Source organism: Mustelus asterias, chromosome 10 (assembly GCF_964213995.1).
Source record: "Mustelus asterias chromosome 10, sMusAst1.hap1.1, whole genome shotgun sequence".
NCBI lineage: Eukaryota > Metazoa > Chordata > Chondrichthyes > Carcharhiniformes > Triakidae > Mustelus > Mustelus asterias.
In genome coordinates, this window is record NC_135810.1 from 106,553,226 (window position 1) to 106,578,948 (window position 25,723).

Sequence of the window (25,723 nt, forward strand, 5' to 3'; positions counted from 1 at the left end):
CAACAGGAGCAAAGTTTTCTTCTTTGCATCATGTCAAATTATAGGGCACCATGGATGGTATAGAAAACAAACGTCAAACTCAAAACTGAAGGTATTAAACATAACGAAGATCAAGTAGTTATACACAATTATTGCATTTGTACCTTAACATATTCATGCAATGTTATTTCCTACTGTTCTGAAGCCATAAATATATTCAATTATTTTTCCAGACACAAAAGGTGACCAAGGCTAATACATTTGGAAGGGAACAGCTTACAGAAAATGTTTTACATAATCGACATGGACTCAGAATGGTTACAACAGAGGCAGCCATGCGAACCATCTTCTCCATGTCAATTCGCTGCGATAACTCAGCTATGCCCACTCCCTTTTCTCATAGCAAACCTTCTAGTGTTTATCCAATTCTCTTCTGAAAGCCAGTATTGAACCTGTCGCCATCACAGTCTCAGGCAGTGCATTCCAAACCATAACCACTCGCAACATAAAAGGTTTTGCCTCGTGTTGCTGAAGATTCTGTGAATCACAAATGTGCCCTTTGCTTCTCAGCCCTTCTGGCAAAAGAAACAATTTCTCTCTAGCTATCCTGTCTAGACCCCTCACGATTTTGAATAAGTCCACCAGATCTCTTCTCAACTCTCACTTCTCCAAGAACAGTCCCAATTTCCCCAATCTACCCACCCAAGCGAAGTCCCTTATCCTTGGAATCATTCTGCAGTGCCCAGAATCAGATAAAAATGCTCCAGTTGAGGCCAAACTAGGGTTTCATAAAAGGTTCATCATAACTTCCTTGCTTTTGTACTCTAGGCTGCTAATCCCATATGCTCTTTCTTTGTAACTTCACTTTCTCAATGTGTCTCCTGATTCTTGCACTTAGACCCCCAGGTCTCTTTATTCCTGCACCCTCTGTAGATATGTACCCTATATTTTACATTATACGTATCTCAGCCAGTCTCTGGTGACACCAGCAAGTACAGACAGCCTTTTAATACCTTATACTTCTGTTCTTGAGCGGAGAAAGAGGGACAATATTATCCAGGCTTCTTTCTCTAGCTCACAGGAGATGGAGTAGAGGGTGTAGAGCGATATGCAGGTTGGTTAGTAAAGAAATAATGAAATGAAATAGCAAATACATACCTTTCCATTAACACATCTGCAACAAATGAAGGATTGGGATACAATGCTAAAGGAAGAAGTTGGGCAAACACAGGTGCATCTGCTGGATTTTCTAAAATGAGTTCTTTTTCCTGCAGAGGAAACAGCAATAATTACCAATTGATCTGAAATCACTGACGCAACAGTTATACAAATGGTTCACCTTTTAGGTTTATTTTTATTAAATACACTTGCGATAAATACTTACTGATGTGTTATTTGTGTTTGTAAGTGGGAAAATTAAATCTCGTGTTGCGTTGATCAATGATGGCCACATAAGCTCTGATGTGATTACAGCTTGAACACTTTTCTGTAGGTCTGTATCTACTTCAAAGACAACATCCATCCTTAAAAAAAAAGGCAAAGACTAGTCAAAAAACACATGCCAGCATTAAATGCACAGCACCTTTTTACAAAGTACTAGAAGTACAATGTAACCTAATTTAAAATAATTGCAATACAAGGGTAACCATTGTATAACACAAAATGGCGACTTCTACCACTTTACTTAAATTTAGCCTGCACTTCTGGCAAAGTGACTCAATTCCCATAGTTTTAATGTATGGTTAACCTAATGTGTCTGAATGCTATGGTGATGACGTATCTGCAGGAACATTGGCCTAATCAGCATGCAGTGGCAATCAAAATATTTAGTTGGTAGGGCTGTGAACCAGAGGCTAGTGAAAAGGATAAAAGACAAACGGATACCAGTGATGTTACCAAGAACTTACTTCAGTAACCATTACTTAACGTGCCCAAATTCTATCACGTTTCAGCCAGCCACACACCAAGGGATGACAGTTTAGAGTGCTTAAAAAAAAATCCTCCTGCAACTGCAGGGTGGCACGGTAGCACAGTGGTTAGCACTGCTGCTTCACAGCTCCAGAGACCTGGGTTCGATTCCCGGCTTGGGTCACTGTCTGTATGGAGTTTGCACATTCTCCTCGTGTCTGCGTGGGTTTCCTCCGGGTGCTCTGGTTTCCTCCCACCGTCCAAAGATGTGCAGGTTAGGTTGATTGGCCATGCTAAAATTGCCCTTGGTGCCCTGAGGTACGTAGGTTAGAGGGATTAGTGGGTAAAATATGTAGGGGTATGGGGGTAGGGCCTGGGTGGGATTGTGGTCGGTGCACACTTGATGGGCCGAATGGCCTCTTTCTGTGCTGTAGGGTTTCTATGATTCTATGAACTTGACATACTAGTAGATAATGGCCTGTACATGCAATTTACGTCAAGCTCAATACAGCTTTACTGTACTTTGGACCAACCTGCCTCGAGCTCAATTCCACCACCTGCTGGTTTGCCAATACGTGTACCTGGTCTACAAGTTACCTCCTCTCTTACAATATCAGTTATACAGAAATCAAACAGCAGCTTTGATAAATTCTTTGCAATTTTATTGAGAAATACATCTTAGTTCTAACTTCTACAAAGCATTTTCTATTGCTTTCCTTCATCGGGCATCCTTTTAAAAAATTATTTCAGGGGATGTAGGAGTCATTGGGAAGGCCAGTATTTGCTGCCATCCTCAATTACCCTCGAAGTCAATGGCTTGCTCGGCCATTTCAGAGGGCAGTTAAGAGTTAACCTGTGGATCTGGAGCCACATACAGGCCAGGCTGAGTAAGGGTGGCACAGTGGCTAGCACTGCTGCCTCACAGAGCCAGGGACCCGAGTTCAATTCCGGCCTGGGGTGACAGTGTGGAGTCTGCATGTTCTCCCCGTGTCTGCGTGGGTTTCCTCCGGGTGCTCCGGTTTCATCCCACAAGTCCAAAGATGTGTGGGTTAGGTTGATTGGCCGTGGTAAAATTGCCCCACAGTTTCAGGGGGAATAGCAGGGTAAATACGTGGGGTTAATGGGATAGGGCCTGGGTGGGATTGTGGTCAGTGCAGACTTGATGGGCCGAATGGCCTCCTTCTGCACTGTTGGGGTTCTATGATTCTATTTCCTTCCCTAAAAAGGACATTAGCGAAGCAGATGGGCTTTTGCAAAAATCAATGCTGGTTGTCATTACTGATGGCTAGCTTTCATTTGACCAGGGTGGGATTTGAACCCACAACTTTAGAGAATTACCCTGGGCCTCTGGATCACTAGTGCAGGGACATTACCATTATGTCACCATGGCTTCGCATCCTTCTGTCTCGAGAAAGAGACAATGACTATTTAATATTCCATACTGTGAACTCATACACCCACCTCCCCACGAGACAAGATAATGGCATCCAAACTAATTTCAATTTGGATACCCAGGGAATGGAAATTCATTTTATTAGCACGGTTGAATTTGAACTTCTGGAGGACTTGGTCAAAAGGCAGCATGCTAACTCACCATGCCACCCATTATAGCATTAGCAGTGGTATTCACAAATAACAACAACAGGTTTTCAACACTAAAATGTAAGAACTCACTTGTGCCCTGAGTTTTCCTTAAGTTCTGTCCATTTTTTGTACAAATTCTTATACAAATCCCAGTCTGCATCCCATGCATCATCTTGCATTGCGAGACTATGCTGCAACCTTAACTCCGCTGGGGAGGGTGGGGGTAAAGAGAGGGGGGTGGGGGAAGGTAGTGGAGACAAAAGAAATTACTCAATGCAAAAACTATCAATATTTTCCATGTGTATATTTCTTGGTGAAATTACAAAGATGAATTTTAATTACTTACATTTAGATAAAAAAGGCAATCCCACATAACAATAATCCCCACATTGTAAGCCAGCATCAAAATAAATATTTGCTATCTGCAATAAAGATAAAATATAATTAATAAAGCAGGGTAATACTTAAGTTACACCAAAGCAAACAATGATCGACTCAGCATTGCAACAAAAATTAAAAAATAACACAGGTAGTTGAGTTTAATGTCCAAGAGAGTTGTATAGTTGAAATATGGAAACTAATGTGCTGCTTATAAGAATGAGAGAATCATGCACATGTACAGAGTACAAAATATGACAAACCTTGGATTTCTTTTTTGATTCTAAATCATCTTTGTTATTTTTCATCCTTTTGTAGTAGAATCGCACATCCTCTGTTAGAGGACGTATATTCTGTAGCTTCACCTTCTGTGAGAAGGAACTCATTATATTTAAACTATGATGAACTACTTTCCCCTGCAAAATAAGATAGTCATAAGCTTACACATGGGGGTGAAGGAAGCATTTAACACACACATCTCCCCTCTCATTCTTTACTCCTCAAAAGAAGTGCTCCAAAAAAAAAACAATTTCAAGCTCAAAACATTTTGTCAAATCAGCAGCAGCAAGAGTAGTGAGATATTAACAAAACTGAAATAGGAGAAATAAGCTTCATCTTACTGGAAATGAGCCTGGAAGAACAACGTGCTTGGGTGAGCAAACCAAGGAGCCTACAGCAATAAGTGCTTTTACTTGGATGGTTAAAATCTGTATTAAAAAAAGAGGAGATTGTTAGCCTACAACAAATATAGCGATTTTCTACAATTAACCTTCACCCAAATAAAACCCTCATCGTCAAACTAATTCTAAAATAAGCTCATTCGAGCCCTGCTGAAAAATGCTTCCTGGGGTTGGCAGATGGGAGATAGAAAAATCAGCAGACTTCAGGTTTTTTTTTTGACAAGGACAAAAGATCTCGCAATACATGTAGAAGATATAATGCAAGTCTTGGGGCTTCTGCAGAACAACTTCCAACGTAGCTTCCAGGTTAGATCAATTTATGTAACAGCCTAATTTAACAATTCCTAGATAAGTGACTGGATATTGGGAATACAGAGAATGGTGATACAATACAAATTTCAACACCTGCTGACTTGGTGGTGCAGTAAACACTGAGGATGATATCAGTGAATTGAAATAGGATTTTGCTGGATAGGCAGACAAGACAGAAGGAATTTAATAGAACTGTGGGAGACGATCCATTTTAGAAGGGATAGGGTGAAGTAATATTAACGAACAGAGGGACTTTGAGTTGCGGGGAGGGTTATATACATGGACCTTTGAAGATGGCAGGAAAACTTAAGTAGCTTGTGAAACATATGATCGTGTGCTTCATAAATAGAGGCATTAATTACAAAAGTAGGGAAGAGTTATGCTGAACCATTACAAAGCTCTGGTTAGACCCCAACAGGGATAATACATTCAATTTAGGTCACTACATTTTAGGAAAGGATGAGAAGGTGCAGATATCTAACAGAATGGTTCAGGCATGAGGAATTTTAGTTACATGGTTAGGTTGGGAATGCCAGAATTGTTCCGAGAGCAAAGGTGATTGAGGGGAGTTTTGTTAAGAGATGTGGCAGAGTTAGATAATGTGGACAAAAAAAAGACCAGGGGGACCAAGATTTAAGATTTTGAGAAAGGAGATGCTGAGGGAGTGAGAGAAAGAACTGTTCTTTCGCACAGTGAGTGGGAATGACTTGGAACTGGTCGTCCTAGAGGGTGGTGGTAGCAAGGTGATGACAAATTCCTAAGGAAATTGGAAGGGCCCTTGAGGGAAATCAATTTGCAATGCTGCAGGGATCGAGCAGGGGAATGAAATAGTCTAGATTTCTCCAAAGAGAGCTGGCAAGGACTTGATGGGCTGGTCCTGTGCGCTGTTATAACTCTGGGGGTATATACATGGACCTTTAAAAGGTCAGGACAAATTGAGAAAGTAATTCGTGAAACACATGATCTTGTTAAGTTTCTGCACCTTCTCTAAAGTGTGGTGAGCTAAACTGAACGTATTACTCTTGTTGGGGCCTAACCAGGGGGAATGTTAGGGCACTCTGCAGTGCTCAGAATGTGGGAGATGCATTCCGGAAATCCCGCTAAAAATATCAACGGGAGTTACTCCAGTTTTCATACGAATTCGGCACTTAAAATTTTTTTTTGGAAGAATCATCTCCAACATTTTTAACATAACCACATCACAAAGACAGAACAGATTAAGCCAAGCATCATTTCAGCTCGGCAAGTTAACCTTGCACAAAAAGGCCAGTCTTGACGTTAACACTCGTCAACACCAAGTTCCCCCTGTATGTCACATGCTAGCTACAGTATGTTTCCCAAACATTTGGGTAATGTGCGCATAATTCCAAATACAAGGGAAGTGAAAATGCGCCTTCACTGATTGCATTTTCCTTTACTTTTCTACATAATAATTACTGCTTCATTAGTCTACTCAATCAGGAAAACAATGGAAGATAGTCATTAACAGTGTTATGGAGCGAGACTTACTCAGCAATAGCCTGCTCATGGACACTCAGTTCGGGTTTCGCAAGGCCCCTCAGCTCCTGATCTCAGTACAGTCTTAGTCCAAACATGGACAAAAGAGCTGAATTCCAGAGGTGAGAACGACTGCACTTCACATCAAGGCAACATCTGACCAAGTGTGACATCAAGGAGCCCTGGCAAAACTAGAGTCAATGGGTGTGGTTGTTGGACATCAATCATCTCAGTTCTAAGACATCACTACAGGAGTTCCTTATGGGAGTGTCCTAGGCCCAACCATCTTCAGCTGCTTCAATGATCTTCCTTTCCTCATTAGGTTAGAAGTGGGATGCGCACTGATGATTGCATGTGTTCAGCACCATTTACATTTCCTCAGATACTGAAGCAGCCTGTCTGTGCCTACATATAGCAAGACCTGGACAGAAAATTCAGGCTTGGATTGATAAGTGACAAGTAATATTCGCACCACACAAGATCCAAACAATGACCATCTCCAACAACAGAGACAATCTAACCATCTCCCTTTGATATTCAATTACATTACTATCATTGAATCCCTCACTATCAATATCCTGGGGACAACAATGACCAAAAACTGAACTGGCTTTATAAATACTGTAGTTACAAGAGGTCAAAGGCTAGGAATTCTGCACAGAGTAACTCACTGCCTGACTCTCCAAAGCCTGCTAACCATCTACAGGGTTCTTGTCAGCAGAGGGAATACTCTCCAATTGTCTGGGTGCATGCACCTTCAACTCAAGAAGCTTGACGCGATCCAAGACAAAGAAGCCTGCTGGTATCCACCACCAATACACGGTGGCAGCAGTGTACGCCATCTAGAACATGCACTGCAGGAACTCACCAAGACTACTCTGACACCCGTGACCTCTATCACCTGGAAGGACAAGGGCAGTAGTTGCATGGGTACAACACCACCTCCAAGTTGCACAGCAAGTCATACAGTATCCCAACTTGGAACTATACTGCTGTTCCTTCACCGTTGCTGGGTCAATATCCTGGAACTCCATTCCTAAAAGCATTGTGTGCGTGTTCCTTCTTCACATGGACTGCAGCAGTTCAAAAAAGCAGCATGCCACCCACCTTCTCAAGGGCAATTAGAGATGGCAGTGAATGCTAGCCTAGCCAGTGACACCAAAGTCCCATGAATAAATGGTGTTGGGAGCTCACTAGTGCTAATTAGTGTCTCAATATATGATGTTTACCAGTTCAACTGTTCACTAAGAATGTAAAGATATTTGGACTGGCTGTTAACAGTGACAGATGCTTGCTTTGACCCTGTTGAACAGACCTGAATTATTCATTCCATCTGAATGAAAATAATGGAGACTTTGTAGTCACAGAACATATTGGTGCAAAGTTTTTGTTAAGCTTGTAAACGCTGACTGTACACCAGAAAGACATTACCTCATAATCTGTTGTGATCTGTACTGCTCCGTCATATGGTCCTTCAAGTTCTTTTGCAGTTAACTGCATCCTAAACACTGCATAATAACCTGAGGCTAATATCATCTGTTAAGAATAGAAAATGTTATATTTGAGTAAATGTTATAGATTACACATCATCCCACTCAAACCGGAGCAGTTTTGAAAGATAATTACTTACAATCCCAAGTGTACAGAAACCAGATAAACATAGGTCAAGAGTGTGTTCTAGGAAGATGAAGCTGATTATGCTGGTTTAGAAATGGGGACAATGCCTGCAAGCAATCTTGACTGCTCTCACAGCTACTTCAATGTCTAATGTTAATCTGAGATAGCAAAGGGCCTTTAAAAACTGAGCCCCACCCCATATCTCTCTACATGCACTTGTAAAAAGACAGCATTAAAATAATGAAACAAAATATTGTCCTATTTCTTGCTTTAGATGTTGCCTGTTCAGAATCTACTCAAGTAATTGGCCTCTGGCTAATCACAAAGGCAGAGTAATTAAGACTTTTTATCGCCTTAAATCGACACCAAATTGCAGATAGCTTCATTACAGCAACATTGTGCCTAACAATGGTCCCGTCTGTATAAAAGTGTATCTGCTCTCCATCTGCAAGCAACGATACTATGATAAAAACAAACACTTGTCTGACGGCCAACACCTAAACCATTCAATCGGCAAAACAAGAACATTGAGAAATTGCTACTAGTCCGACTTCAAGTGTAATTTTTGAATATTTTATTCCAAATCCTTTCTGCTAACCTATTTGAAAATCATTTAATCCTGACAGCTCAAAAAACATATACAATGGTCATCTATGGAATGATTAACAAGCAAGGCGCAATTATGTAATAGACTCACAAAGGAAATGCTATTGGATGTCAACAGTCCCTCAAGCATTGAATAATTACGAAGAAAACATGTCTAAACATGTCCAGATTGCATACTGCCTTAACAATGAACAAAACTTTCCCCAAGTACTTTGAAGCAGTGTGCACAACCACCTGGGCAACAACCCCAAGCCTTCAGAGAATGATGAAAAGCTAGCATTAGAAGATGTACTAAGTTACACCCGAAGTCTTCAACTAACTTTGACCAGTTGGAAGTGTACATTCGGGCCAAACGTGCCAGCAAATTCCCTTTACCAAAATCCTCACATTATATACCACTATATTTTAAATTCAGCACCTTCTTGTATTAGGAGTGTTAACCTTCACACCCCAACGCTATGAACCACCCAGGACTGTCCATGAATCCCGAGGAATCAAAAATTAATCTTAATGCTGCTACAAAGAATGTTGGAGAATAGCTATTGAGAGATTAACAAATTTTCTTTGAACACCATTTTATTGGTTTTCGATATTATTGAAGGGCCTCCTCTGCACTGTATGATTCCAAGATTTTTGGGGGGGGGCGGGGGGGGACGGGACTGCACAATGTGGATGGAGACCATGTGCTAACTTGGGTATAGTCCCAGTTGCCAACAAAATTTGCTGGGATTGAAATACATGTTTTAGGATAGTCGCACTAATACCTGAACAGTGGGTTATAGACTGGTATATGGATTTTATTCTCAACCTTTTTAAAAATCATAGGTTAAAGGTTCAGTGGGAACATAACAGTTATAAATTAGGAGTGTCCATTTGCAAGTGTTAAAGCGGGTTAGGATTTGGGCGTGACTGGGTCCAGTTAATGCAAAATGTCACTGGATACATACCCAAACACAGGAAAGGAAGTTATCTAATGTACAATGTTAAGAAATAGGTATACAGAATCAGAAATAAAGACTTACAGAAGACTGTTCTGTTGGCGACATCTTTTCTAAATCAGGAAGGCTGGAAACTGTGGTTCTGTTGCCTCTCTCTACCATCAGCAATTCAATACTAAGGCTGTCTCCCACAACATACCAGGCTTTCACTGCCAGCTGAAGAGATCAAAACATCAAAATCAATAAAAAAGAAGAATGGCAGCGTGAGGCACCTCAAACAATTCCAAAAAATTCCAGAAAGGGCATCTTACCTCAATTGGGTTGCTATTCATAATGATAAAAATAACATTGCCATCTTCTGTGGCACTCAACACACCGAAGTCTATGATGCGCTCCTCTAAACTTGGTGGAAGTACAAAGTACTGCAAAATTATTAAAATAGCTTCAGTAAAAAATGCTCCATGTACAATTTTAAAAAAAATCAAATTACAGGTCAATCATTCTACTTCAAACCCAGATCCATAAATTACTTTTTAGGTTGTACTTTACCAAACTAAGCAAAACTAAGCCCTATTTGTACAAGGATGGACTCTATCCTGAAACAAGCACTGCATTGCGGCACTTCATAACAGAAGTGTTGTGTTCATAGAATCATAGAAACCCTACAGTGCAGAAAGAGGCCATTTGGCCCATTGAGTCTGCACCGACCACAATCCCACCCAGGCCCTACCCCCATATCCCTACATATTTACCCGCTAATCCCTCCAACCTATTTTAGCATGGCCAATCAACCTAACCCGCACATCTTTGGACCGGAGGAAACTCACACAGACACGAGGAGAATGTGCAAACTCCACACAGACAGTGACCCGAGCCGGGAATCGAACCCAGGTCCCTGGAGCTGTGAAAGCAGCAGTGCTAACCACTGTGCTACCGTGCCGCCTGTTCTGTTAGGTGCCTCGACTGTAGCATAGTAATACGATAACTCCTAACAGTCATGTGTACACAAGTAAATATCACACATTTTCTGGACAGCAATGTCAAAAGTTCTTTGTGGGTGACAATACAACACAACAGAAAACATTTTCCTGGTAACGCAGCACATGCATCTCATTTACGATGTTCACAGCAATCAAGCAAACACCAACCCTGAAAAAACACTTTTCAGACCAAGCCAGGTAGCATAAGAATAGGAAAAAGGCCAGTGAAAGTTGTAACAGCAGGAAGCATTCTATTAATTCAAGAACTCATTTCCCAAAGCACTCAATAATACCACCAGAATTGTTTCAAAGAAAGTTTTATCAGAACAAATGAAAGCTCACCTTTTTAATTTCTATAAAATATATATCTAACACTGCAAAACTTTGCGTAACAAATATTACCATTTGCTTGGAATTTCAATTCCTTCAATCTGAATTTCGCTCTTGAATTAAGTTAGATGTAGAACAGAAAGTATGGTTGCAGTATGCAACTTACAAAACCCACATCGAGAACTTAAATATTCCGCACTTTCTAGAATACAAATATTTTGCACTTTCTACTTCAACTGAAGCTCATTAGCAAACACTGAAAACGTATTTTTCTTTGTGTACTTACATCTAAAAACCCCGTATAGGCTCGCACAGGCAGGTGAAATTTTGACGCATTTGTGACAAGCAGGATGTTGCTGTCTATATGAATGGAGGAAGTGGTTGCCGTGAAAAGTAGAGAAAATATATAGAGTGCTTTGTGAGGGGGAACAGAAACTGGCTCACTGAAGTTTTTAATCTATGAAGAGAAAAAAAAAGGGTCACAACTTAAATCAAACAATTTTATATAAATGTCTTTTGAATTCAACAATTTACTGCTCAAAAGAGGAGAAATAACCAGATCATGACAAATAATACAGACAACATATTTTTTGGCATAATTAAAATGTTTATATTTACCTTGAACATACTCTTTGCATCTTCTGGCAAAGAAACATTGTGTATAATGATCGGAAAATTGAATGTATTTGTTAGATATATTGGTCTCTCCACTGGATCTGTAGGACTGTCTCTGATATGAAACAGTGTTGCTGCATGGTCATATCCCAAGTACCTGTAAATCACAAAAAAACTTCACTTTCTTCCCACTCGACAACAACAGATGCACCATAGAAAGCATTCTTTCTGGTTGTATCACAGCTCGGTATGGCTCCTGCTCTGTCCAAGACCGCAAGAAACTACAAAGAATCATGAATATAGCCCAGTCCATCATGCAATTTTTTCCTTCTGATATCCATTCCAAAGTTCGACCCCAACAGTATATGGGTTACAGTTTCAATTCACCCGGAAATGTCTAGCTCAGCTCCTCCAGTCTCTTACCCTTGAGCTCAGTCGTGGAGTGGCTCCATCAAAAGAAAGTGATTAGCATTCAACACCAAAACAGGTGACAATCACGGTGTAAGATTTTAAATTCAATACTGGGTGCGATTGGGCAGGTGGGTGGCGTGGAAAGTGGGATCTCCTTCATCTTTGCTCCCCTTAGTTGAAGGGTCAGTCACAAGGGGACGTAGGTTCAAGGTGAGGGGCAGGAGGTTTAGGGGGAAAGACTTTTTTTTTAACCCAGAGAGTGGTGACGGTCTGGAACGCGCTGTCTGGAAGGGTGGTATAGGCAGGTTGCCTCACATCCTTTAAAAAGTACCTGGATGAGCACTTGGCACATCATAACATTCAGGGCTATGGGCCAAGTGCTGGCAGATGGGATTAGGTGGCGTTCAGGTGTTTCTAATGTGTCGGTGCAGATTTGATGGGCCAAAAGGCCTTTTCTGCACTATGATTCTATGATTTGCATCAGTCTTGTGCCTCAGCAAAAATCTGGAAATAAGGCAGCTGTTATCAGTAGAAGTGACTATATGAAGGCATCAGACTCGCTTTAAAACTCCAACTGGCTAATTGATGTTCTTTATCAAAGGAAAGCTGCCCCCTACCCTTACAAGGCCTGGCTTTGTGCTTAATGATTTCAATGATCAGTGAAATGGTACAGAAACCTTACATTTCACATACAATTAATTTAACTGCAGTCACTACTATAATGCCAGCAAATGCAAAAGCCAATATGCAAATAATCGTAATTCCCACAATAGCAGCAAAATAGTCACCAGCTTATTTTCTTTTTGGTGGAGTTGGTCAAGGAATAAGTGTTCACCCTGTCATTAAGACAATCTCCCCACTCAGTCATGTCATGGGATCTTTCACATTTACTTTAACAGGCAGAAGGAACCTTGGTTTAACAGTTTCCAATAAAGTGGCATTCACGCGAGGACAACACAAGTCTTAGCATAGACTTTGTGCTCAAGGCTTGGCGTGGGACCAACATACAAGGTAAGTGTACCACCAGTGAGCAGCTGTGTTTGTAGAGGTCGTCAGTGGATAATTTCTAGAGGTACAGTTTGTGCAGTTCTGGCTACAACCCAATTTATAGACCCAAAGGCTTTGCAAGGAAAACTTCCTCATTCACTGATCTCAGAAGTGCATTGGAGGACATGCCCGTCTACATCAATGGGAATGAAGTGGAAATGGTCGAGATCTTCATGTTTCTAGGTGTCCAGATCACCAACTTGTCCTGGTCCCTCCACGCCGACACTATAGCTAAGAAAGCCCACCAGTGCCTCTACTTCCTAAGGAGGCTAAGGAAATTCAGCATGTCCGCTACAGATGCACCATAGAAAGCATTCTTTCTGGTTGTATCACAGCTTGGTAAGGCTCCTGCTCTGCCCAAGACCGCAAGAAACTACAAAGGGTCATGAATGTAGCCCAGTCCATCACGCAAACCAGCCTCCCATCCATTGACTCTGTCTACACTTCCCGCTGCCTCAGCAAAGCAGCCAGCGTAATAAATGACCCCAAGCATCCCAGAGATTCTATCTTCCACCTTCTTCCATCGGAAAAAAGATACAAAAGTCTGAGGTCATGTACTAACTGACTGAAGAACAATTTCTTCCCTGCTGCCATCAGACTTTTGAATGGACCTAACTCATTAAGTTGATCTTCCCCTACACCCTAGCTATGACTTGGAATATAATGTTCAATTCTGGTCGCCACACTACCAGAAGGATGTGGAGGCTTTGGAGAGGGTACAGAAAAGATTTACCAGGATGTTGCCTAGTATGAAGGGCATTAGCTATGATGAGAGGTTGGAGAAACTTGGTTTGTTCTCACTGGAACGACGGAGGTTGAGGGGCGACCTGATAGAAGTCTACAAGTTTATGAGAGGCGTGAAAAGAGTGGATAGTCAGAAGATTTTTCCCCAGGGTGGAAGAGTCGATTACTAGGGGGCACAGGTTTAAGGTGCGAGGGGCAAGGTCTAAAGGAGATATACGAGGCAGATTTTTTACAGAGAGTAATGGGTGCCTGGAACTCGTTGCCGGGGGAGGTAGTGGAAGCGGATACGGTAGTGACTTTTAAAGGGGCGTCTTGACAAATACACGAATAGGATGGGAATAAAGGGATATGGTCCCAGAAGGGTAGGGGGTTTTAGTTAAGTCAGGCAGCATGGTTGGTGCAGGCTTGGAGGGCCGAAGGGCCTGTTCCTGTGCTGTAATTTTCTTTGTTCTTTGACTGTAACACTACATTCTGCACCCTCTCCTTTCCTTCTCTACGTACGGTATGCTTTGTTTGTATAGCACACAAGAAACAAATGTTTTTCACTGTGTACTAATACCGGTGACAATAATAAACCAAATCAGGTAAGGATCACCACTGTACTCGAGACAGAGAAAAGACTGTTGGATATTAAACCGCAGCGGAAATCCTTACCCACTGGCAGAGTCTGACTGCAGAATTCTTAAGTGGAGATGCCGGCGTTGGACTGGGGTAAACACAGTAAGAAGTTTAACAACACCAGGTTAAAGTCCAACAGGTTTATTTGGTAGCAAAAGCCACACAAGCTTTCGAGGCTCTGAGCCCCTTCTTCAGGTGTTCCTCACCTGAAGAAGGGGCTCAGAGCCTCGAAAGCTTGTGTGGCTTTTGCTACCAAATAAACCTGTTGGACTTTAACCTGGTGTTGTTAAACTTCTTACTGAATTCTTAAGTGCCAGATTATAGCCTAGCAATCTAAACTGAGACGCAGATGGTCCATCAAACGATCAAGCCGTAACCAACCAAGATAGTGATTTCAGTCAGCAAATAAATGAATGATTTGCTCAACTCTACCGATGAAGGATAATTAAAAGCATGCAGGAAGTCAGAACGGATTCCATTAATACACTAAAACCCAAAGAAATAATTGGCTTAAGAGTATATAAACAAAGACTTGCAAGTGCTTTTACAAAGTTCACGGAACACAAATTTGTCATTCCCAATGTTGAAGTTACAAATTATAATCTCAGACATAGAACTGATATGGGGAAGATAGCAGGAAAGGATAGTCATGAGTAACACCGATTATTTTATCTAGAAGATGGGTCAGTTCCTTCCTGTCCAAGAACACTAATTAGTTCTAAATTAAGTCCAACAGGCAGCATTTATTTAACAGCTTTAACAGAGTAAAGTGCCCTATAGTGCTACACAGGAAGTTTATCAGACAGAAAGTAACACCAAGCTGAAGGGGATATTAAAATGGGTGACTTAAAAGTTTGATCAGGGGTAGGTCTTGCAGGCAGGAAGTTGGAGGGGTTAAAGGAAACTCCAGAGCTTCTGTTCTAGGTGGTTAAATGCACAGTTACCAATTGTAGGGCGAAGGATGTAGGAATGCACAAGAGGCCAGAATTTAAGGAACAGTAGGTTTCGTGGAGGGTTGTAGAACTGGGGGAGGAAACCGAGATGGCATCAGATAAGACCATGGAGGAATTTGAATAAGGTGCTGGTGGACCAGGGGCCAATGTAGTTCCACATGCGTAGGTGTTATGAGTGAACAAGACTTACTGAGAGTTAGGGTACAGGCAGAAAAGTTTTGGAGATCAGGTTTATGTATAGTGAAACATGAGGGCTGGTCAGCAGGATATTGTATTGGTGGAGCCTGGAGGCAACCAAGCCATGGGAAGCTTTCAGCAGCAGTTGAGCAAGACATACAACTTTAAGTAGAAGGGCAGTCTTATAAAAGGTAACCAACTAAATACCTATAAATTTTCTACATGAATAAAGCAGCCATCAATTTTTGTTTAGTTGCTTTTGAAACAACATCAATATTTAATTACAAGAGAGAATTGTCCCCAAATTAAAATTCAACACACTTACCCTTCTAACACTTCTGCCTGGTATGGAATTTCAAGTTTTGAATAATTTTTCTCTTTTGCTTTCACTGTTATTTTCCCAGAAAACTGCAATGTACTTTTTGCTTTTGAAGCTGAAATTAAAATGCAAACCAATGGTTACGAATGTCAGCAAATTTGAGATGCAACCATAGGTAACGATTTTTGACTTGTAGCACCTCCATTAATTAATGGCAGCTAGGAGTGCTGTGTAGACTACACATTAAATCTGTAACAAGCTTTACAAATCAGAAAATAAATCCAATCGGTCAGAAAACAATTTCACCTCATTACTCCTCAGATTTCTCTCTCAAATCTATACTTTTCAATTACCTGTTCAATTAACGTATTCGTTAATCCCCTGCTACCTTTTGTGTAAAGACAAGAAGCTGCAACTGTTTTCCTTTGGGTGAAATGGGGCAAGCAAAAATCTGCAAAGGTGCTCAAAGGTCCCTCAGTGCCAGGGACCTGGGTTCGATTCCCAGCTTGGGTCACTATCTGTGCAGAGTCTGCATCTTCTCCCCATGTCTGCGTGGGTTTCCTCCGGGTGTTCCGGTTTCCTCCCACAGTCCGACAGACATGCTGATTAAGTGCATTGGCCATGCTAAATTCTCCCTCAGTGTACCCGATAAGGCGCTGGAGTGTGGCGACTAGGGGATTTTCACAGCAACTTCATTGCAGTGTTAATGTAAGCCTACTTGTGACACTAGGGGTGGCACGGTGGCTAGCACTGCTGCCTTTCAGCGCCAGAGAACTGGGTTCAATCCCCACCTCACGTCTCTGTGTGGAGTTTGTACCTTCTCCCCGTGTCTGCGTGGGTTTCCTTCGGGTGCTCCGGTTTCCCCCCTCACTCCAAAAGATATGCGGATTAGGTTGATTGGCCATGTTAAATGACCCTAGTGTCAGGGGGATTAGCAGGGCAAATGTGTGGGGTTACGGAAATAGGGCCTGGGTGGAATTGTGGTCGGTGTAGACTCGATGGGCCGAATGGTCTCCTCCTGTACTGTAGGGATTCTATGGATAATTTTTTTAACAATACCCTTTTCTCCCCCCCCCCCCCCGCCCTATCTACTTTATTTCCATTAGAGAGAGAAGGTGCAAGTTAATTTGCAAAAATTCAAAAGGAAAACATGATCAGAAATGCACTAACGTAAAGGTGGTGAAAGCAGATTCACGAATAATGAATTGGGATATATACTTGAAGAGGAGGAACACAGAACCATGGGCAAAAGGGTCAAAGGATGAGACCAGCCAGGTAGTTATTTTAAAGAGCTAACAAAACAAAACATGGGACATGACCTCCATGCTGTATGATTCGTTTTTATTATATGGATGAACTCTGGGTATTTGAAGAATTTTTTCCAACAATTTTTCTCCCTTTGTAAATTTGGAAACTGCAACACTTCCTCTTTTCCGTGGTGAAACAAGTCCTATTCCTTTCAACTGTATCTTAAATTGAAGATATTCCCATATCGCACTTCAAAATAGTTCAAAGAAAATAAACTGAATATTGAATAAACAATAACCCCAGTGCGAACAAGTTTCACATTTTAATAAATCTGTTACTTGTGTCAGAAAGAATCCAGATTTTTATGCAACTATTACCATGCCTTGGGATAAGCAACAGATGTGCAAGAATATGCACGTTTAACAGAACATTGATTAATAGATAATTAATTGCCAATAATCTGAATCACGTACACACATGAAAATTGTTTCGAAGGTTACATTATTCAGATGGCAAATTGCAAAGTCATTGTCAAATGGAGGCAAGGATTAGAGGCAGTCTTTTTCTTGTTTAATAGCATCCAGATGGCAAACAAAGCAGTGCAAGGAAACGATAACTCACAATGGGACATGCCTTACTGTTAAAGGCAAGAAAAGATGCAACTGTGTTTAATGGGTGTACTGCAATTATCAATTTTCCATACAATTCATCACTTGGCATGGCAAAATGGGTCTGCAACTCAGCTGCAAAATAAATGAGCATCTTCCCCGCTTCTAAACAATTGGCCTTACAGCATTTTGACATGCATGCATATGTACCACCACCTGTTGGATCCACAGACATATCAATGTCCTCTACGCACTACATGAATCAGCAAGAGTACATAACATTTTGGGGCATTCAGATTACAAATTTGGCATCAAACCTGCTTTGAGCTGAAACAGCCAGTGGTGAAGGACACTGGAGTGAAAGTAATTAAACCTGTTGAAGATAAATGATGAATGATTCCAATGTCAAAAATTAAATTAAAATGGGAGCCCAAAATCTCAGATGGAAAATTTGATGCTAACTAGGCTGAACACCTTTTATCTTTCTTCTGTTCCTTTGAGATTGAGCCCAAGAATGACAGCACAAAACACAGCCCCTGCTTTTTTTTGACAAAGTGCCAGAAGATCTGGAGAGAAGACCTGGCTGTTTCTCAAAGGATAAACACACCGATTTACAGTCAGAACCTGATATTTTTAGGAAACTTCCTCCCCTCATCTTGGTTTCTCTCTCCACAGATGGTGCTGGAGTTTTTCAGCACTTTGATTTTAGTTGGTTTTCTTTATGGGGAGGCAGTGTTATCATCATTGGACTAGTAATCCAGAGATCCGGAGCAAGATCTGGGGACCTGGGTTCAACTCTCACCGCAGCAAATGGTGAAATTTGAATTCAATAAAATTTGCAATTAAAAATGTCTAATTATGGCAATGTTCTTTAGGGAAGGAAATCTGCCGTCCTTGCCTAGTTTGGCCAATGTACGACTCCAGATCCACAGCAATGTGGTTCAACTCTGAAATGCTCTCTGAAACAGAGGACAGTTAGGGGCAGGCAACAAATGCCAGCCCAGCCAGCAATGCTCACAGCTGGTAAAGCAAAGCTTTTTGCTTTCATTTTAGCACATCAGTGATTATTGGCCAATATTCCAATGCTACTGTGGCATTGACTTTTATGACTTGCTGATGAGGAACCTGGCAAAACTGAATTACAAGTTTGTTGTTGGCTACTGAACTGCAGGAACAATACTGCTTTATGGCTAAGCTACAGATAGCAAATAAAGAAGCAACTGGAGCAGACTGATTTGGAAGTCCAATATAACTCAGACAAGAATTGCCTCCAAGAAATCATAGAATCCCCAGTGCAGAAAGAGGCCATTCGGCCCATCGAGTCTGCTTCGACTGACAGCATTTTACCCAGGCCCTATCCCCGTAATCCCATGTATTCACCCTGTAACCTACACATCTTGAACACTAAGGGGCAATTTGGCGTGGTCAATCCACCCAACCTGCATTCGACTGAAAATGTGATTTCTGATCGGAGTGGTTTCTCCAAAGATATCAAACAGGGACAGTTATTATAGGGGGAAAAAAAATCAGGTCATCCTTCTAGTTGACAGTAGTTACAACACATGCAAATAACAAGGAAACCCACAGGTGGGACAAGGAAATAAAACGTTTCCATAATTGAGCAGTTATTTATACATGATCAGAGAATTATCTGAATTACGGTCTATTTTTCATTGTGTTATATGGCAAATAGTAGGATTGAATTGAATGGAAGTATATGGATCATAGCTGACTTCTAAAAATGGTTTTGTGGTTTTCAATGAGGCTATCAGGATTAGTTCATGCTTCCTATAGGGATACACTTACCATCAAATATAATACTTGCAACTTTGGTATATTTTGTTTCTGATGCCTTCAGTGTAATTGGCTTAAAGTCTACTGTAACAGCTTCATTTGGTGGGGATGGTTTAATACTCTAGAAAGAGAGAACAAGTGTACATCAGTTATAAAGCAGAAATATGGAAGAACACAATTTTATAGTCTGAAGTTATGGAAGGTAAGAGCTTACTGTTATTGGTACATCTTTTGCTCCTGAATTTAATAAATGGAGGTTTAAAACTTTTGGAAGATCTGCAGAGAAATGACAAGATTAAGTATTTTGCTGCTCCTCACGCATCAGTTGATTGCCGAGATTTAAAACAACTACAATGAAATGCATTTCTCTTTCTTTCTTCCTTTACAAGTCATTCGGAATTAAAATGTTCACTCAAAGGTGGTCTAAGTTATTCTCATCTCTGCAATTGCCATCTATGCCACTCCAAGAGTTGAAACCAGAAAATGACTTTTCTTTCACCCACACTCCTTATTCAGATGGAGGAATTGTTAAAAAAGTTAAAATTAATATTGCAATACAATGAGGGGAGTAAGTGTTGTAGTCGCAATGTCTCTGGACTAGTAATCCAGAGACCCAGCTAAAGCTCTGGGGTGGTTGTGCTATGTGTATTTTTTATGTTTAAGGGGACTGTTTAAGTTCATTTATTAATGTCACAAGTAAGCTTGCATTAACACTGCAATGAAGTTACTGTGAGAATCCCCTAGTCGCCACACTCTGGCGCCTGTTCGGGTACACTGAGGGAGAAGTTGGCACCTAACCAGCATGTCTTTCAGACTGTGGGTGGAAACTGGACCACCCAGAGGAAACTCACGCAGACATGGAGAAAATGTGCAGACTCCGCACAGACAGATAGTGACCCAAGCTGGGAATAAAACCTGGGTCCCTGGTACTGAGGCAGCTGTGATAACCACTGCACTACCCACAGATTCAGCTCTAGTCTGCGGGTAGTTGGTACAACTGGAAAACATTTAGCTCCAATGCTGGGAGATCAGGATAGTTGCTCATTTTAGTGTTGTGTTTACTTTGGATTGAGCTAATGGACTTTTGTTTATAGGTGGAGATTAAAGGAATGAAAGGTGGGCTTAGGGTATGCAGGGTCATATGATGTTGTGGTTAATGGGAGGAGCTAGGTCTGTAGCAGAGAAAACTTTCCCGTTTTGGCCAGGAATTGCTTGAAGACAGATTTGCTGCTGAAACATATTCTCTCCCTCTCTGAAAGCTTCAAGACTGTATACACTCATTATAGCAAGTATATTTGTATGTGCTAACTGTATTTAAAGTGTTGTAAGTCTGTAAGAGGAACTGAAACAATGATAAGTGGGAAATTAAAGTAGTTTCCTTTCATTTTTAAATATTGTTCAACTGTTAATAGTTAAGCTGCTTCATTTGATGGAATTATAGTTAAACTGTATTTAAAAAATGTTTTACTATTTTAAAAAAAAAAACTTAATTTGTCAGTCAAATTATTCCTGGAGCAAAGCATCCTATCCTCAACATTTATGCCAAAATAGTAAAATTGTTGAGGTCTAGCTAGCTTCATATTATAATTTGGGGTCCTGATCCAGGAGCTTAACACTGGGAACAAGGGATCAAATCCTACCACGGCAGCTGGTGAAATTTAAAATTAATATCAGGCATATAATGCTAGTCTCAGTAATGTTGACCATGACAACGCTCATTGATTCTGGTTCACTAAATGTTTCTTAGGGAAGGTAATTTGCCATCCTACATGTGGCTCCAGATGCACAGCAATGTGGTTGACTCTCAACTGCCCTCTGAAATGACCCAGCAAGCCACAGTTCATGGGCAAATAGAGGTGGGCAACAAATGTTGGCCCAGCCTGTCCATACCACGAAAGAATAAAGAGAAAAAAAAAATCATACAGCAGAGCAATAGCATTGCACATCAAAAAAAAAAACATTGGTAACCAAACACGCAAGATAAAATTTTGACAGTAACACAGAAAAGAACACACTAAAACAAAGTATTATGATAAGAGTTGACCCAAATTCAGAAGAATCATAATGGGCTTATTCAGATCTGTATTTGGCAATGCTGACTGGGATGAATGCAGTACCCCAAGGATCAGTCCATCAAGAGCTAGCGCAGAAAAATGACAATGACAGATAAAGCAGAGGAAGCTGAATGAAATACATAAACAGAAAGATGGGCGCCGTCCGTTTGGGGCAGGAATACGGAGCATCTGAATTATACCCAGTGCTGTTACTTTTAACAAGTCAACATTTAGAAACTCACCTTGGGTTCGTAATGTACCAAAGTCTAGCATTTCTGTCGAGGAATAAATTCCAGGTGCTGTAATCAGAGTAAATTTTTTGTTTTAAAAATAAACCACCTGTAGGATCATACACTGAAAACTGAATGATTGGAAACATCCATTTCTGACTCACCTGTTGTAACTTCCACTTCAACAGGTAAAATAAGGAACTCTGTATTGTCAGATGCATTTGTTTTTATTCTGATAAAAGCTGTGTGATTATCTGCTTCTCTTGAAGAAAAGCTGGCTCGCATCACAGCTTTAGTTTCATAGGGCGGGATCTCCTATTTACAAGAAAAAATGCAAGAGCTTAATCTACATTGAAACAAAGATCCTGGGCAGAAATGCAAAAAACATTTCTTATATAATATTTAGATTTTCCCAGTGCAAGTTCATAGCACCACATTTACAACCGGACAGTGGAAGGAAACGTTGCTTTTCTTCGTTGCAGAAATAATATTTGCCTCCCCCACACGCTAAAGTCTTTAACAGGTAATAGTTTAATCCACACAGATCAGAAAATTACTTAAATCAATATAAAATTCACAACTTTAACCACCATCTGGCAGAAGATTCCTCTAACTGATGAATGCAGCATTCCCTAATCCAGTCATAAAATCCAGGTTAGAGAAATGCAAACTCGAGTACTGTATTTTCAAATTAAATCCTCACATTCAGAACAATGTAGACATTACGCGGTTCCAGCTGGTATTTTCTCTATGTATTTAAATTAACAAGAGTTGTTATTTAGCATTGTACTGGATTTGCATAGGATTACAAAGCACCAGTTTTTAAGATTACAAAGTTTGAACTCAAAATTCAAATTTGACCATGTGTTTTGCAAGTCCAGTCCACACATCAATACGCCCACGTGTTGGCACAAACTCAGACTGCGGATTTATAAAGTTGTACTCATATTACCAGATCCCACTGACCGACCAGTAAGTCACCATTCACTTCTTTGGGGCTTACATAATTAAATTGTATCTACAAGGAAAAGACCTGCGACAAAATGTCTACAGTGGCATGCTTAATGGACGCAAAGTGAACCTGCTTGACTTGCAAGTCCAGGGGCCAACTTGTGAAAAGCGACTGAAAACCCCCAAACAATATACTGGAATTCATTACTGACCATTTCCACACTCCCAAGTTTGTTTCAAGTTTTTCTCCATCATATACAAGGTGGGCTTGAGGTTTCAACCATTATTGCTTTTGGAGAAGCACTGCACCTCCACTCAGTACTTCAGCCAAACTACCCAACTGGACAACTAAAGTACATAATTAGGCAACTAATCAGGCTACTGAGAATCCAAACTCATCCCATATTCATTCTCCCTATTAAAGCTGCTACAGCAAGTTCATTTGCCCAGGCTCATTTTGGCATCTGGACATAAATATCAAAATTGAGACACATTCTATTGCTGTCCCCATGCCTAGTTTGCTTAACAAAAACTATCACAATAAAAGGGCTCAAGTTTGTTTAAGAACTGCCATATTCGGTCCTCTTTTTCCCCCCCCCCCCATCAGGGATTTCACCGATGGAAGTACCCTAAACAATTTCACTGATATAAATAGGGTCAAAATTTAAAACTATCCAGAAAGCAGATCCGGAGCCATCCATCCCTAACTGCAACTTTCATTTATACAGTGCCTTTAATCAAGATAAAACATCCGGCAGAGATGCAAGAAAAAAATGTCTTGATGCTGGAGGGATTACAGGTGAGAGATCCCATTGTTAGACATACTTATGAAGGAAATGGCCTCAAACACAGTTGGGCTATGAAATAGTGTGACATTGAGACATAGATTGGTGAACATCTGCAGCATGAAACAGGAATAGATTTGTCATTTCTGAAAAGCTACATTAGCCTGGCTTAATCAAGCAATATTGCATTGCAACTTTATTTGTCCCACATTTATCAAATCAGTTCCAGAGCAGTGAGCAGCTTCTGATACTCACCCATAATTTTCTAGGGCCTTCTGGTTGACCTGTTGGAAGCTCTAAGTGCAGATCTCCTCCACTTGAATACATTTCAACTACCTGGTAAAAAAATAAAAACCAAGCCTTCATGAGGTATTTTTCCAAAGTCCGTGAAAGAAAAAAATTTGGGCTTAAACAATTTGTAAAGGAACGGAACTGGTGAGGGGTGCAATCGGGAAGCGAGCGCCGAGAACGAGAGCGCGCAAGAGACAGACAGTAGTCTCACATAGAACAGTACAGCACAGAACAGGCCCTTCGGCCCACGATGTTGTGCCGAGCTTTATCTGAAACCAAGATCAAGCTATCCCACTCCCTATCATCCTGGTGTGCTCCATGTGCCTATCCAATAACCGCTTAAATGTTCCTAAAGTGTCTGACTCCACTATCACTGCAGGCAGTCCATTCCACACCCCAACCACTCTCTGCGTAAAGAACCTACCTCTGATATCCTTCCTATATCTCCCATCATGAACCCTATAGTTATGCCACCTTGTAATAGCTCCATCCACCCGAGGAAATAGTCTTTGAACGTTCACTCTATCTATCCCCTTCATCATTTTATAAACCTCTATTAAGTCTCCCCTCAGCCTCCTCCGCTCCAGAGAGAACAGCCCGAGCTCCCTCAACCTTTCCTCATAAGACCTACCCTCCAAACCAGGCAGCATCCTGGTAAATCTCCTCTGCACTCTTTCCAGCGCTTCCACATCCTTCTTATAGTGAGGTGACCAGAACTGCACACAATATTCCAAATGTGGTCTCACCAAGGTCCTGTACAGTTGCAGCATAACCCCACGGCTCTTAAACTCCAACCCCCTGTTAATAAAAGCTAACAACACCAGGTTAAAGTCCAACAGGTTTATTTGGTAGCAAAAGCCACACAAGCTTTCGAGGCTCTGAGCCCCTTCTTCAGGTGAGTGGGAATTCTGTTCACAAACAGAACTTATAAGACACAGACTCAATTTACATGAATAATGGTTGGAATGCGAATACTTACAACTAATCCAGTCTTTAAGAAACAAAACAATGGGAGTGGAGAGAGCATCAAGACAGGCTAAAAAGATGTGTATTGTCTCCAGACAAGACAGCCAGTGAAACTCTGCAGGTCCACGCAACTGTGGGAGTTACAAATAGTGTGACATAAATTCTGATTCTAGGATCGCATGATAAAGACTCAGGAGGAAAAAAGCAGAAATATTTATGTGAAATAGTGTGACATAAACCCAATATCCCGGTTGAGGCCGTCCTTGTGTGTGCGGAACCTGGCTATCAGTTTCTGCTCCGCGACTCTGCGCTGTCAGATATCAGAGGTAGAAACTGATAGCCAGGTTCCGCACACACAAGGACGGCCTCAACCGGGATATTGGGTTTATGTCACACTATTTCACATAAATATTTCTGCTTTTTTCCTCCTGAGTCTTTATCATGCGATCCTAGAATCAGAATTTATGTCACACTATTTGTAACTCCCACAGTTGCGTGGACCTGCAGAGTTTCACTGGCTGTCTTGTCTGGAGACAATACACATCTTTTTAGCCTGTCTTGATGCTCTCTCCACTCCCATTGTTTTGTTTCTTAAAGACTGGATTAGTTGTAAGTATTCGCATTCCAACCATTATTCATGTAAATTGAGTCTGTGTCTTATAAGTTCTGTTTGTGAACAGAATTCCCACTCACCTGAAGAAGGGGCTCAGAGCCTCGAAAGCTTGTGTGGCTTTTGCTACCAAATAAACCTGTTGGACTTTAACCTGGTGTTGTTAAACTTCTTACTGTGTTTACCCCAGTCCAACGCCGGCATCTCCACACAATAAAAGCTAACACACTATAGGCCTTCTTCACAGCTCTATCCACTTGACTGGCAACCTTTAGAGATCTGTGGATATGGACCCCAAGATCTCTCTTTTCCTCCACAGTCTTCAGAACCCTACCTTTGACCCTGTAATCCACATTTAAATTAGTCCTACATTCCTTTTAGTTTTCCACCAGTTGGCATGCAACGCTGTATGGTGTCAAATCAGACTTGAAAAGTACTCGGGGCCTGCTGAACACAAATCTACAGGCAGCAACCTCTGTACCCAAAAAGATTG

General features: G+C 41.1%; 1 protein-coding gene across 4 annotated transcripts in view; it reads right to left on the bottom strand.

Moving 5' to 3' along the window:
- tmem131 (transmembrane protein 131) overlaps nucleotides 1–25,723 on the bottom strand; it is a 177,892-nt gene that overhangs the window by 34,737 nt on the left and 117,432 nt on the right. For 2 of the 4 annotated variants that reach the window (XM_078222384.1, XM_078222385.1), the window contains 17 exons: nucleotides 23,619–23,699; nucleotides 21,792–21,942; nucleotides 21,640–21,696; nucleotides 19,558–19,619; nucleotides 19,356–19,464; nucleotides 15,700–15,808; nucleotides 11,428–11,581; nucleotides 11,096–11,266; nucleotides 9,811–9,921; nucleotides 9,584–9,715; nucleotides 7,770–7,874; nucleotides 4,470–4,556; nucleotides 4,113–4,265; nucleotides 3,818–3,893; nucleotides 3,562–3,679; nucleotides 1,364–1,502; nucleotides 1,138–1,247 (listed from right to left, as the gene is read on the bottom strand). In XM_078222384.1, the coding sequence (XP_078078510.1) occupies nucleotides 1,138–1,247; nucleotides 1,364–1,502; nucleotides 3,562–3,679; nucleotides 3,818–3,893; nucleotides 4,113–4,265; nucleotides 4,470–4,556; nucleotides 7,770–7,874; nucleotides 9,584–9,715; nucleotides 9,811–9,921; nucleotides 11,096–11,266; nucleotides 11,428–11,581; nucleotides 15,700–15,808; nucleotides 19,356–19,464; nucleotides 19,558–19,619; nucleotides 21,640–21,696; nucleotides 21,792–21,942; nucleotides 23,619–23,699 (1,925 nt within the window). The remainder of the gene's footprint in view (nucleotides 1–1,137; nucleotides 1,248–1,363; nucleotides 1,503–3,561; nucleotides 3,680–3,817; nucleotides 3,894–4,112; nucleotides 4,266–4,469; nucleotides 4,557–7,769; nucleotides 7,875–9,583; nucleotides 9,716–9,810; nucleotides 9,922–11,095; nucleotides 11,267–11,427; nucleotides 11,582–15,699; nucleotides 15,809–19,355; nucleotides 19,465–19,557; nucleotides 19,620–21,639; nucleotides 21,697–21,791; nucleotides 21,943–23,618; nucleotides 23,700–25,723) is intronic. The other 2 variants (XM_078222386.1, XM_078222387.1) reach the window with 1 other exon arrangement.